This window comes from Nansenia antarctica (genome assembly GCF_963989245.1).
Source record: "Nansenia antarctica genome assembly, chromosome: 12".
In the NCBI taxonomy this organism is placed as follows: Eukaryota; Metazoa; Chordata; class Actinopteri; order Argentiniformes; family Microstomatidae; genus Nansenia; species Nansenia antarctica.
Genome location: NC_137682.1, coordinates 10,419,816 through 10,434,157, shown reverse-complemented (window position 1 = coordinate 10,434,157; position 14,342 = coordinate 10,419,816). Strand labels below are relative to the sequence as shown.

The following is a 14,342-nucleotide window of genomic DNA, read 5'->3' as shown; positions in this document are numbered from 1 at the left end:
GAGGAGGAAGTCTTCCAGCTGAGCAACGTGAATGTTTCGAAAAGTGCCAGGCCCTGACGGCATTCCTGGCTGGGTGCTCAGGACGGTCGCTAGACCACTGACCCCGCTCGACATTTACAACCTGTCACCGGCCCAGGGAGGGGTCCCCAAGTGCTTCAAGGCAACAACCATTGTACCGGTGCCAAAGATCTCTGCTGCACCGAACCTGAAGGACTTCCACCCTGTTGTGCTCACGTCCGGCACCATGAAGGTCGCTCCATGAGAAGGTGCTCCTGGGCAGCATAAAAGTCCAGCTTTCCCCCAGACTAGACCCCCAGCAGTATGCAGGTCTACAGAGACCGCCATCTCCACGGCGCTTCACTCTACCCTGACCCACCTCAACACAAGCAACACCTACGCTAGGATGCTGTTCATTGATTTCAGCTCAGCTTCAACACCATCATCCCCTCCAAGCTGGTCACCAAACTCAGAGACCTTGGTTTCAGCACCTCCCTCTGCAACTGGATCCTAGACTTCCTCACCAACAGACCCTAGCTCGTCAAGTTGGATCACAGCTCCTCCTCCACCCTGACCCTGAACACTGGTGTGCCTCAAGGCTTCGTGCTGGGCCCCCTCCTCTACTCCCTCTTCACCCACAACTGCGTACCAATGCAGGGATCGAACGCCATCATCATGTTGGCAGACGACACCAAGGTGATAGGCCTGATCAGCATCAACGAGGAGTCGGCCTACAGGGAGGAGGTTCAACACCTGGACTTCAGAAAAACTGGACGCTGTGAACACTCCCCATCTACATCAACGGGATGGAGGCTGAGCGTGATCCCAGCTTTAAGTTTCTGGGGGTCCACATCTCTGAGGACCTCTCTTGGACCCTTAACACCTCTCCCTTGGTCAAAAAGGCTCAGCAGCGCCTATACTTCCTGAGGACACTGAAGAAAGGCCAGCTGTCTCCCAGGATCCTGACCAACTTCTACCTCTGCACCAATGAGAGCATCCTCACCAACTGCACCACAGTGTGTTATGGCAACAGCAATGTGTCCGACCGGAAGGCCCTGGTGAAAACCGCCCAGCGCATCATTGGCACCAAACTCCCTTCCATCGAGTCCCCCAGCCATGGACTGTTTGACCCCCCACCTTCTAAGAGACTCAGGAAGTACAGGATCTTCAGGTCCGTACCAGCAGGTTGCAGAGCAGAGCTATCACTCTGATAAACAACCCCCCCCCCCCTCCACACACCCCGCTGAACTATTGATACAATGGCTATGACAATGAATCTAGCAACAAAGCAACTAGGGCTATTTTCAAGGCCAGATTTATCAGTGCACATGATGGCACGTGACCTGCTTATTGTCTTGAACATGCCTCTATATATTCTGTGACTCCCCCCGCGTGAGCACAAGTAACAGCACAGAGGTGGTTTGGTCAGCAACCTTGCCTGAGAGCTGAAGACTTTCATTACCGAGGCTTTAGCTTAGCGAGCTAACAGTCTTGTGGTGCAGACAGGGTTCGAACCCCATCCATTACATTAGCAAACTGGGTGTGGCCCTATCTGTCTGCATAGATTCTGCATCAGCACCTCGGCCAATTACATTAGCTCATCTGCTCCAGAGATCCCTGTTAAACCCCCGCTGTCATGATCATTAGCCTTTGCTGTGCAGTTGCTGAGGTGCTTCTCTGCCAGGCGCGTGTAATGACTCACATTGCCTGACCTGAGAGACACCTGCTCTGGGTTGAGTTTCCCTAAAGTATACTACTTTATCTCCTCTGAATATCCACTCTAATCTACTCTCTTGTAGCTTTGCAGCTGGGTTTTGGGGGGGAAATTAGGCACTAGTCAGGTTGAATTGGTGCAGTGACCCTGACAGGTCTCGTTGCAGAGGCGGGGGAGGTCCAAGAGGGCTGAAGAGTAGCGGAGTTAGTGACGAGTCACCTTGGCCGAGACCTGCAGATTTGTATAAGCTCCTCAAGCTAATGCTTACTTGGGCTAACATGATCTTGTCGAGCAGTCAGTAACACCACAGCAGCCCTGGCTCCCATGGCTTCAGGTGTGTATGAGAGTGCTGTAATGTATGCAACTGTAATGTCATCTGTGTCTCAAGAAAACCTTGTATCGTGTATATCAGGAATTGAATAAAACGCGATGCTAACTCTGGGTTTACGCACAGGAAACCCCAATCGGTCACATGCATGTTGTCGATGCACTGTAATACAACTGACAGCTCGTACACATCTTACCAACTATGTCCATCTGCGTGTTCAAGAGCACAACAACATGGGACAGCCTGGGATTTAGACACGTCTGGGCATGCTTTCCCTATAGATGTACCATTCATGGCCTTAACCACAAGGAGTCGACTCACCGTAACTAGCTCAGCCCCTCCCCTGAAATACCACATGCTGTACTGCGGCAGTGGCTGCACAAAGCTCTCTTATGAGAGTGTGTGTTTGTGTGTGTGTGTGTGTGTGTGTGTGTGTGTTTATGTACATATCTTTAAGAGTGTTTTTTCCTTTTTTCAGGGGACCAATTTGCTGAGTTCTGAGTATTAATAGCTTGATTAGCAACTCTTGGAATTATAGGTCAATCAGTTAATTGGCCACAGTAGAGGACGTTTGTTATTCAAAGGACAGAGGCAGAGAGTTCCCCTTTATGAGAGAGAGAGAGAGAGAGAGAGAGAGAGAGAGAGAGAGAGAGAGAGAGAGAGAGAGAGAGAGAGAGAACCCCTTGAGCAATTAAAAGGAGATAATTCAATAGCATCTGAGTGGCAATTAACCAAATGTTAATCACCACAATTCCCCATCATTAACCGGATCTCTGTGTGTTACTTGTGACTTTGAGATTCAAGGTGTTCCATGTTGTTTATTAATGATTATAGTAGGATTTACAGCCATCACATGTTCTAACACCGCTGACGGGCAATGGTTCTTGACACATGGAGTAAATAAATAGATAGTAAAGACAATATTAGGTTTATAAGTTTATATATTGGTCATACAGTCATACTGTATAATTATCTCCACTATGATAACTATAAACTCATACATTGAGATTGAGATTGAGAATGTTTATTTTGGTCCCTTTTCTTTTCTTTTTTTTACACAAATCCACAACATAATACAGATATAAAAAATGTACACAGTCACAATGCCTAACACCAGGACCAAAAAGGTGTAGGCTGAAGCCATGGCTTATTGCGCCTACCCTTTTTACATGTATGGTTTTTCCCCATGAGTACATAATCGAAACATTGAAACTTTTATAAACAATTTCACTTACGCATCTTAACAGAAAACTCAAAAGTACCAAACAAAAAACTATAAGGGTAGTAGTGGTCTAGTGGATAGTGAGTTGGACTTGTGATCGGAAGGTTGTGAGTTCAAATCCCGCCTGAAGCCACACCACTACTAGTGTGCCCTTGGGTAAGGCACTTAGCCCTCAGTTACTCCAGGGGGAATGTCCCTGTAATTCGTAATTGTAAGTCGCTTTGGATAAAAGCGTCTGCTAAATGGCAAAATTATTATTAATTAATTATATTAATGCGCCTACCCTTTTTACATTAGTGGTTTTCCCCTTATGAGTGCATAATCAAGACATAGAAACAATAACATATCACAATGACATGATCATCGACTGGCAACGTTTCAGTCAATCAAAGCGTGCTGGAGCAGCACGAACCATGAGTCGGTTTCTTTACATAACCGTAGTATTTACTGTTGTCCCAGTACCCGTGTCAAATGGATATCTAGTAAATGCATATGTATCTATCACACACATTCCCTTGGTTGACTGGTCTTGACATAAGGCCTCTGATTTGAAAATCTTCTGCCCTGTGCTGAAGTTGTGGTACTGTATAGCGGTAACGCTCCTGATTTAAAAACATGACCTGCAGTTGCATAGGATCCAGATCAAATCCTACCCCCCCCCCCCCTCCCCCTCTCTCTGTCCGTCTTTCCCATCTCTCCTTCCATTCTGTCTGAATAAACTGAAAAGATACTCAAGGTGTAATGGATGTTCACTCTCCATAAACAAAAACAAAAAAGAAAGCCTTATCCCCTGGTTTGGACTGTCTACTCAGCCCTCGTGGTAGCGTTGGGACGAGTGTCGTCCACAGCCCTGGGTCCGGTCATGTCATCAACACTGTGACCAGTGAAGTTCTCTGGCTGCACCATCCCTTCCTGACATTTCCTGGAAGAAAACAGAAAAACATCTGTGAGACCAAACATTGCCTATGACTAATAGCTCTACACTACTCTACATTCTACAACAGCTACTTACTATGGGGTCAGAGTAGAGATTCTCAGCTTCAATTCCAGGTTGTTGTTTTTTAGATTGGGTTTCAAGGCTCCAAAGGTATTGGAAAAGACAATCCTGAGCATGCAATAACTGCCTGAAGTTTGCGACCCAGTGACCCCACCAGACAGTCTCTGGTGTTGCTCTGCGACCATCTTCAGTTATTTGATTGTGTTTCGGTATTTGTCGGGTATTGTTTAGCAAACTCTAACCTCATCATCCTGAGGGTAACTAGTTGTTTGCGCCTTGCAGTGAAGCCTCTGCAATTGGTCTGGTGACGTATTTGGCAAGTGGTAGTCTCTGACACAATCGCTTCTACCTCCTGGAGAGGGTTCTGTTCCTGATCTCTGGGACAGTTGTGTTGGTTTCTTCCTAATTATGGTGACGATTCGATTCTGCGTTCATACACTGTAGAAGTCTTCCTTGGCCTACCAGTCCATTTGCGATTGCTGGGCTCACCAGTGCTTTCTTTATTTTTTAATGATTGATTTTAGTCTAATTCTAAGGTTTTGGCTGTGTTTCTGATCGATTTTTGCTGATATTTCAGCCTGCATGCTCCTGGAACAAACTCCCTGAAGAAATCAAACAGGCCCAAACCCTTAAAATATTTAAATCTAAGCTAAAAACCTTCATGTTTTGCACCAGTTATGATTAAACACAAACACTTCTACCAATGTCTTTTTTCCATTAACTATTGTCTTTTTAAATGTTTTATCTATTTACTTCTTATATTTGCTTTTATTCATTGTAATTTTTATTTTCCTATCCTCCTCTTGCTGTATTTTTAAATAATGCATGTAAAGCACTTTGAATTGCCCCTGTTGTATGAAATGTGCTATACAAATAAACTTGCCTTGCCTTGCCTTGCCTTCATAATGGCTTCTTTGACTTTCATTGATGTCTCTTTGGTCCTCGTGTTGACAGACACCAAATGCAGACCGCAAAGGCAAATGCAAAGCCTAGACTCAAAACTAGACACTCTCTTATGCCTGCACAAATGATGTGATGGAACACGCTTGACTATCCAGAAACACCTGTCAAACCAATTTTCCAATACTTTGGGTTCCCTGAAATAGGGGGGACTATGCATAACAAGGGTTGTAATTTCTATGTTGTAATTTCATACCCTGGTATTCTGTTGTTCTCCCTGCTCTCTTGCTCTTTCTTTCCTTCATATCCTCTCCTCCTTTTCATGTCTTCCTTCCTTCTCTACTGTATACTTTAACTATACCATTATACTATTATACTCTTAATGCTCTAAACTCCCTCACATAGTGTTTGTGTTCTCTCCGGGCCTGTCCACTCGTTCTCTGCCTCCCTCCCACCCTCCCTCCGTCCTTCCCTCACACCATTCTGTTATAGTCGTCATCCCTCTAGACATGCTATTTCTCAGAGACAGACCCAATAAAAGAGAGGCTGTTGTGCAATAGTCTCTCACCCTTTATTTACCAGCTCTGCTTCAGCTGGGCTATTTACCCAGTGTTTACTAAGAAACGATGCGGTAGCTATGTGGTAACAAGGGGTACTTTCTGGTGCTTACCAGAAAGGATTCTGCAGAACTGGTAACTACCTGGTACTAAATGGCACTAAATGGCACAAGAACTAGCGAGCATAATTAAAATGCTATTATCAGGTCGTAATGTTTTTAAGTACTATACCTGATTAATAATATTGTGCTGTAAAATAAAGGGTTATCCTATAATCTTATCCAGAGCCACAGTGGTAACTCACGTCAATACTGAGGAGCCACAGAAAGAGAGACAGAGATCCAGTTATCCAGCTGAAGGTTCTTGTTAGGTGCCATGCAGATGTGTTTGGTGCAACACAAAAAAAACAGGGCTGAAAGGATTACTGAAATCAAGTTCACTGATAAATATTAAACAAATATGAAAATATTAGGAGAGGAATACGATTATGATTATTTGAGTACAACAAATCGTGAATTTCAGATCAGATCGCTGCTTTGTTACTCTATATGGGTGGAGTATCATATTTAGCATTCATTAGTTGAGGGATCTGATGATGAAATCCCCTGTGCCCTCCCATTTTCTTCTCTGAGGCCCACAATCCTGGACTTGGCCCCAGAATGAGGGGGACTATGGGGGGGGTTAGTGATGTTTCCCCTCCCTACTCCTAAAGCCTGTTGCCAAAGCCTTGAGGAAATGCACAATCCCCCAGATCTTATTTCCTATCCTGCCTTGTCTCCAGTCTCGTGGCACACGTCCACACCATGACAACCTGAACAGAATGTTAAAGACTGCGTCTACCTTACTGCGGTTCATTTGTGGGACTGTCCAATCCCCATGTTTAATAAGACAGACCACGAGGAAAACCCCTCACTCTACTAAGCTCTTCTGCTCTAATCATTGTCCTTGAGAGAAAGAGAGAGAGAGAGAGAGAGAGAGAGAGAGAGAGAGAGAGAGAGAGAGAGAGAGAGAGAGAGAGAGAGAGAGGGAGGGAGTGTGTTAGGGATTTAGAGCTCTTCTCCACTCTCTTTGAGTTGGCTGCGGTTCAGGTTATTGTGATGCCTTGTGTTCACGCATCCCCCCCCCATTCCCTAACCCTAGAATCTGTTTCCTTCATCCCCCCCTAACCACAGATCAGATCTAGGATCAGATTGCCATACCACGAATCCTTGCCTTCAACATTAAAAACACATGAAAACATACCTGACCCTGTGGTATCACTTATTAGTGGTAACGGTAACTACATGACTTATTCTCTAAAATCACAGGCCTGCTTAACCGGACCGTTCGCTCAGTGTGTCATTATGTGATCATTAAGTCAGGGTGAACTGTCAAACTAAGGATTGTCAAATCAGTCATTGATCAAATTGATTAGGTTTAGAGTGAGGGTTATTTAAGGTTTTCAGAAAGGGTTGATCAGAAGAAGCATTGTGATTGATGTATTCAAAGCTGTGCTTTATTCGAATGAATGAATGAATGAATGGACTTTATTGTCATTGCTACAGTACAGGTACCAAACAACGAAATTTAGGAGGGGTGGCTCCCCTGGTGTTAGGAAAGGGAAGGAAAAAAAACTTTTAAAAAAAATCACAAGAAGGGAAGGAGCTGGTTTACATAAATAAAGGCTATGTACACTATCCACTGTACTATACTGTACAGATAGACGACTAGGGTTGATAAAGTAACAACAGCTCAGACACATTTTTCCTGTTTACCATATGTTGCACTAATATCCCTGCGCAAACACTGAAATTACAAAGATGTGTTTGTTATGTTACCTTGGCAACAGTGGTCGTTTTGAGAACAATATTTGTGCAGGGTAGAAATCACTAAGATATATTACGCAATAAATACTTACTGTAAGGCATTGTTTTGTTATTACTGTCCCAATTCTGTTTTGTTTTGTAACCGCTGTATAAAAGCAATAAGGCGATTGAGTCTGTGCTTTATCAGTTGCCTAACAACAGCCCTCAGCTGACTTTATTCACGATAAAGGATGGCCTCTTGTGCCTTATTGTTAATTTAAGGCCACCTTTTACGCTTCTAAGGCACCTTTGAGCATAACATTAAATGTTCATTAAATATCCATTTGTGATGAGTATTTGGATTATAGTTCTGATTCTTACAGTTCTGTTTGCTAGCTTTAATTAAAACATTTTTTCAAATCTGTGAATTGCTGTTGGTCAAAATACTCCATGAGGAGCTGAACTATGCAGTATCATAAATGCATCATTATGCTTCTGGTTATCAACCTCAATGGTCAAACTCTGTATTATGGCTCTTATGTATTATGGCTATTATGGCTCTGAGGGATATAACTTATATCTCGATTTCCACCAAAAGGTTAACGGTCAATAAAATAATAGATTGAGTGTGTATAATTGTGTCCTAATGTGTGTTAGTTGTGTAGTGTGTGTGTGTTTTCTGGGCCCTGGGCCTCTGTTCTGTTCTATCTCACTCATTAGCCAGGTGCGTGCGAACGGACCAGAGAGATACTGCCACTTTATCTCCATTTCACAAAAGTTGACAATGAATATGAGTGAATGTCACTGAGGTACGGAAAGAGAATACAACAAAGGCCTCCATTGGTATAATGCGAGCACGACAAAGAACACTCACTAACCTGTCGAGTGTGGGCTTCATTTAGAAAAGGAACACTAGCCTGTACACCTAGGCCAGTATTTCACACAATTTGTGTCTCTAATAACCAGACACGGTTATAAGTCGCCTGCCCAATCACGTCTCTTCACTACACTGGCTCCCCGCTGGTGGAATGTGCTTCCCACGGCTGTCAGAACTGCAGAGTCAGTCACTACTCATCTTCCGTCGGAGACTGAAGACCCATCTCTTCAGGCTACACCTTAACTGCTCCTCCTGAGACATCTACTACCCCCCAGCACGGGGTCTCCTGAGACACCCGCTTTTCCCCTATACGGTGTCCCCTAAGACTTCTACTGCCCTCCTTGTACTGTTTCACTGTTTCTCCAGTGTCTATATAAAAGTATTTTATTTAGTTTTTTCCTTCTATCATGGAGACTGCCAATGGCCCCGGGCCTGAGCTAGATTACTCTTCCTGTTACGACTGGTGGATTGATGATTCACTTGCTTAGTCGAATGTATTGATTGTAAGTCGCTTTGGAATAAGGCGTCTGCTAAATGCCAAAAATGTAAATGACATATCAACAGTCACATTGCTCTGTCTGAAAATGTAAAACTAACTTGACATCAACTGGCTGTGCAAATCTTTAATAAAGTTTTAAAGAAGCAATACAAAACACAACCTGGTTACACAGTATTTTACTGACGACAATTTATTTGTTGGATAAGTATGGTCTTTTTTCTTTCTGATACTCTCCCTACTTTTTGCGGTTGTAGAAATTGGCCACCTGGATCATACCATTCTGTTTAGTGCTGTAAATCACAAAAACAATCACATTAGGCATAATAATAAAACAGTATTTTACATACAATTCATTCATTCTGATGACAACTATCATCTGAGACTGGCCCTAAAATGACGAGCACTTGTTTACAATTGTTCTATACAGTGTTTGATTACTAAGTTGATCAACTCACAACTGGCCATAGAATTAGGCCATTCAGGGTGACATTGAGCACCTTTTATAACGTAATTGTAGTGGTGTAGTTATCCCCTGTCATGCCCTATATGGTGCAGATAATGTATGCTCTCTCTATCCGTGAACGTGTGGATCTGAGGGGATTACATTCTGCCTCTCTCCCAGCCCCTCCCCTAACGCGTCATGGTTCCGTCTGACCACCAGAGGGCAGCAGAGACTGCCCAAGAGAACGGCACTCAGGTCAGGTTTTATAATTGGTGTGTTTTCAGTTGTCTCTTTGCTGTCTAATGATCACAAGGTTGGCAGATCAGCGGTTCGAGCCCCGGCTGGCCACATGTCAAAGTGTCCTCACACTGAACCCCGAAATTGCTCCCAGTGAGCGGGCCAGTGCCTTGCATGGCAGCTTGCCGCCATTGGTGTGTGAATGTGTGTGTGAATGGGTGAATCAATGGGAGGCTGTTGTAAAGCGCTTTGGAGCAGCAAAAAAGGCGCTATATAAGTGCAGTCCATTTACCGTTTACTAGAATGTCAGAGGTACGTAAAGCAGACGTCTCCTCTCAGAGCACATGGTATATAGAATACTAGAATAGTAGAATTGTGATAGTGGCAAATCGGCGGTTCGAGCCCCGGCTGGCCACATGTCGAAGTGTCCTTGGGCAAGACACTGAAGTCAGTGACTGAACCCCAAATTGCTCCCAGCGAGCGGGGTGGCCGGCGCCTTGCATGGTAGCTTGCCGCCATTGGTGTGTGAATGTGTGTGTGAATGGGTGAATGAGAGGCCTTTGTAAAGCGCTTTGGATAAAGGCGCTATATAAGTGCAGTCCATTTACCATTTAGAAGGTCAAATATGGACAGACAAATATAGCGACAGATAGATGGATGGCTGGATGGATGGATGGGTCGGTGGATGTAGACAGACAGACAGAAACAAAGTAGATACAGAGTAGATCTACACTCACGCTGGCTCCTGCAGGTTGTGTAGGAAGTTGTCTATCTGGTCCTGGGGAATGTCTCCGTCCAGGTGTGCTAGGTAGGTGTAGAGACCCACAAAGGTGTCCAAGGGGATTCGGGCCGCACCCCCCTCCTCGTCCTCTGTCAGGATCTCACACGCAAACTTCAGGGCGCTGACGATTGTCTGAACGACACAAGCATATGGCACACACACACACGCATGCACGCACACACACACACACACACACACACACACACACACACACACACACACACACACACAAAGAGAAAAGCCCAGGGCATCAAGACAGTGCATGACTGCCATCATGCGGTGAATAGTAGAACTACACCACAGTCACTAGTCCAGTGTTCTCAAAGTCCTTGAGCTTTGTCTTAAGACAGACAGCGTATGTACTGTATGTTGACAGAGAGTTAATGCACCGCAGGTCACACTAGAATAATAATATAGCTGTTATAGGCTAACACAATAGCCCCTTCTCAATAGTTAGACAATCTGTCCTCGCCTCGATTCCTCTGTACTCAATTCCTCTGTGACCCAGAAACCAATAAGTGGTGTTCACCATATTTAAGATCATATCAATTGTCCTACAGGGCACCAAAGAAACTGTAAACTCAAGTGTTGCTCTCAGACCTTGACGATGACCTCTTGGCTTATTGGTAGATGCTTAGGTCATCCTTGTGGGAGACCTGGGTTCACAACCCCCCCCCCCCCCCCCCCCAACCCAAACCCATAATTATTTTCCTGAGCGACTCACCCCTCCCAGTGCACTGCAGCCCAGAGCGAAGAACTGCATCCAGTCGATGTTAGCGCTGAAGTTCCCCAGAATCAGCAGAGTGTCCAGCTGCTCCACGGGCAAACACAGCCCTCGCCACTTCTGCTGCAGTTCCTCCTTGGTGGTCGTCTCTTTAAGGGCAAGCTGCCCGGAGAATAGAATGGAATGGAATGGAATGATAAGACTGGGACTTTGTGGAAATGTTGTGCATTTAACTTTACATTGAAGACTCTTTATGGATCTAAAACTTGTTTAAAAGTTTAGCTATGAAAATGTCATCGCCAATGTTTATGGAAATGTTGATTATTGTAATGTAGTGTTGCAGTGGATGCCATCAGCTCAGAAAGAAAGATCATGGCCGACCCCTTCCACCCCGGCCACGGCCTCCTCACCCTGCTTCCCTCTGGAAGAAGGTTGCGGCTGCCTAAGGCACTGAAGGCCCGCCACAGGCTCAGTTTCTTCCCCTCAGCCGCCAGGCTGCTAAATGACTCTGGCTTCCCCCTCCCCCCCGCCTCCAAGTCTTCCCAGGACTGAACATGCACTAGACCTTGTATAACTCTGCACTGCACTTTATTTACAGCACTATCCATGCACTGTCTGTCCTGTGTTGTCCTGTTTTTGCCTGTTTTTGCATTTGTATTGTACTTGTTTTGTTCATATATATGTGAAAAAAGCATAAATGCACCTTCTGTAATGCCAAAGCAAATTCCTATATGTGTCAAGCATAATGGCAATAAACGTTATCTGAATCTGAATCTGAATCAGCTCAACACAAAAAAAGTTGATTCTTTTTTTTTTCTATGTGTGTTCTGTTAGTCAGTACCTGTTTGTGTAGGACTTTGAGCAGGCCTGGGGTCAGTCCTGTGTCTGTCTTCTGTGTGGCAATGGGCATTTCCAGCCTCTCCTTGGCAGGGAGAGTGTCTCCATTGGACAGTGCAGTGAAGTATCTGAGGGTGCAGAGACACGTAAGTCTTCTAACATCTTCCCCTATACAGTACCAGCTTGTCAGCAAACCCAATCATCTCACATCTTTCCCTTTACCTGCTTGTCAGCAAACCCAATCATCTCACATCTTTCCCTTTACCTGCTTGTCAGCCACCCAATCATCTCACCCCCCCCTATAAATGCTTGGTAGCCACCCAATCATCTATAGCTGACACATATTTAGTCACCTCTCAGGCCTGTTAATGTAAGCTGTCCTCCGGGGAGGAAGGACCACAGTGGGTACTTACGCAGCTGACCACTGCAGCACGTCCTTGGGCTGCGTTCTGATAGCTGCTTTGGTGAACTGTTTCAGGATGTCTGGCAGCTCTGGGGGAATGTTGATTTGCTGGGCACAATACATAGTGTCTGGAGGGGGCATTGCTGTAGTTCAAAGTAAACAATAATACATAGTAAATGGTCTGCACTTTCATAGTGCCTTTATCTAAAGCGCTTTACAACGGCTTCTCATTCACCCGTTGACACACACATTCACACACACATTCACGGCAAGCTACCATGCAAGGTGCCACTCACTGGGAGCAATTTGGGGTTCAGTGTCTTGCCCAAGGACACTTCGATATGTGGCCAGCCAGATTGAACCGCCAATCTGCCAACCTTGTGATCATTAGACCGCAGCTCTACCTCCTGAGCCACAGCCGCCCCCTCTTTGTTCAGTGCTCATTCTGGTGGCAGGCAGCATTGAGATGTCCTTCTGGTCTCTCCAGGCTAGTTGAAAGCGTTAGTTCGCCATTAGTTAACATTAGTGTACGTTATTTGCATAGATTCGCATATTATTTCCTATTGGTTGATTCGGATACTCTCCGTGTGGGAAAGTCCTCTTATAATCTTTCTACAACAACTTTCCAAGTCGGAAATGTCCAAGTTTCGTAGTTCCAAGATGTCATGGACGCCACCATAAATTCCAACTCTTGAGCCTCAAACCGTCCTTGAGTGGACAAGATGTTTCCACTTCAGAATACATTCAACATTTATTTTGCAGACGCTTTTAATCCAAAGCGACTTACTTTTACAGATTACAGGGACATCATTCCCCCTGGAGTAACTGAGTGCTAAGTGCCTTACACAAGGGCACACTAGTGGTGGTGTTTCAGGCGGGATTTGAACTCACAACCTTCCGATCACCAGTCCAACTCACTATCCACTAGTAAGTCAGTAAATCTTGGGCAGATCCTTTTTTCCCCCAAACATTCCTATTGCAGTCACTCTGGTACATGATATTCATCTCTACAGGTGTCTAATAGGTACTTTTTAGCTAACTGTAACCTGACCATCCTTTTTAAGGATAACTAGTTATTTGCACATTGCAGTGAAGTGTCTGTAGTTTGACTGGTGACATTCTGCAGATGGTAGTCTCTCTGACACATTCACTCCTACCTGCTGGAGAGTGTTCCTGATTCCTGAATCCTGATTGATTTTGGCTATGGTTTTGGCTATGTTTCTGATAGTTGACAGGGTTCGACGTTAAGGTTTTTTCCTACTTGCCCTGTTTTCCCTACTTGCCCTGCAGGGCAAGTACTTCTCAAATCTACTTGCCCCATCTACATTTTGACTTGCCCTGCCTACCGTTGCCGGCTGTGCGGCGCATAGATTTCTCTCACAACATACTTCTAACTAAGATCCGTTGCCTGTTGATTGTGTGTAAATCGCTACAGAACACACGTTTCTTTAAAAATGTTGTTCATTAGCTATATTACATCAATCATTATATTTAATAGTAGATGACAATTGGTTCCAACTATTAACTTATTTGTAGCATTGGACGGGTAAAAGCAATGTGGCAGAAATGTAACCTGTCAATCAGTAGTCATTTCAGATCAGTGAAATGATAAGTGCTATTTCAGAGTATTCAGACAGGGCCAATTACACCCTCCATGCCCTCTCTGTACAGGTGAGCCACATGTTGAATGCCGGGTCACAGTTCACATTAGGGGTGGGTAACTCACGATACAATAATAACCGTATGATATTTTGCGCCCCGATACCGATGGTATCACGATATAGCGATGCGATATTCGATACATTGTTAGACTAGTCATCAACGATACATCACAATATCTGTGTTGACTGAAGAAAAAATACCATTATAAAGGCAAAAAGCAGGAATTATGTTTTTTATTAATTCACTTTGTTGTTGCTGGTAAACAATAAATTGTTGTTGTTGCTGGCAAACAATAAATTAGGCCTAGCCTACATCTTTCTTACTCGTCTCTACACAAACACTGACTGCCACTTGTCCATGTGTGACTGCCATTATACAAAA

The 14,342-nt window shown here is 44.5% G+C and overlaps 1 protein-coding gene across 1 annotated transcript; it reads right to left on the bottom strand.

The window, feature by feature from the left end:
• Positions 1–4,065: 4,065 nt before the first annotated feature.
• Positions 4,066–12,440, bottom strand: LOC308168848 (ropporin-1-like protein; the record flags this gene model as incomplete). The annotated part of the gene is made up of 5 exons (XM_080543492.1): positions 4,066–4,183; positions 10,292–10,467; positions 11,060–11,221; positions 11,901–12,024; positions 12,310–12,440. 5 exons carry the CDS (start codon positions 12,438–12,440, stop codon positions 4,066–4,068), a joined length of 711 nt encoding a protein of 236 aa, XP_080399618.1.
• Positions 12,441–14,342: the final 1,902 nt, after the last annotated feature.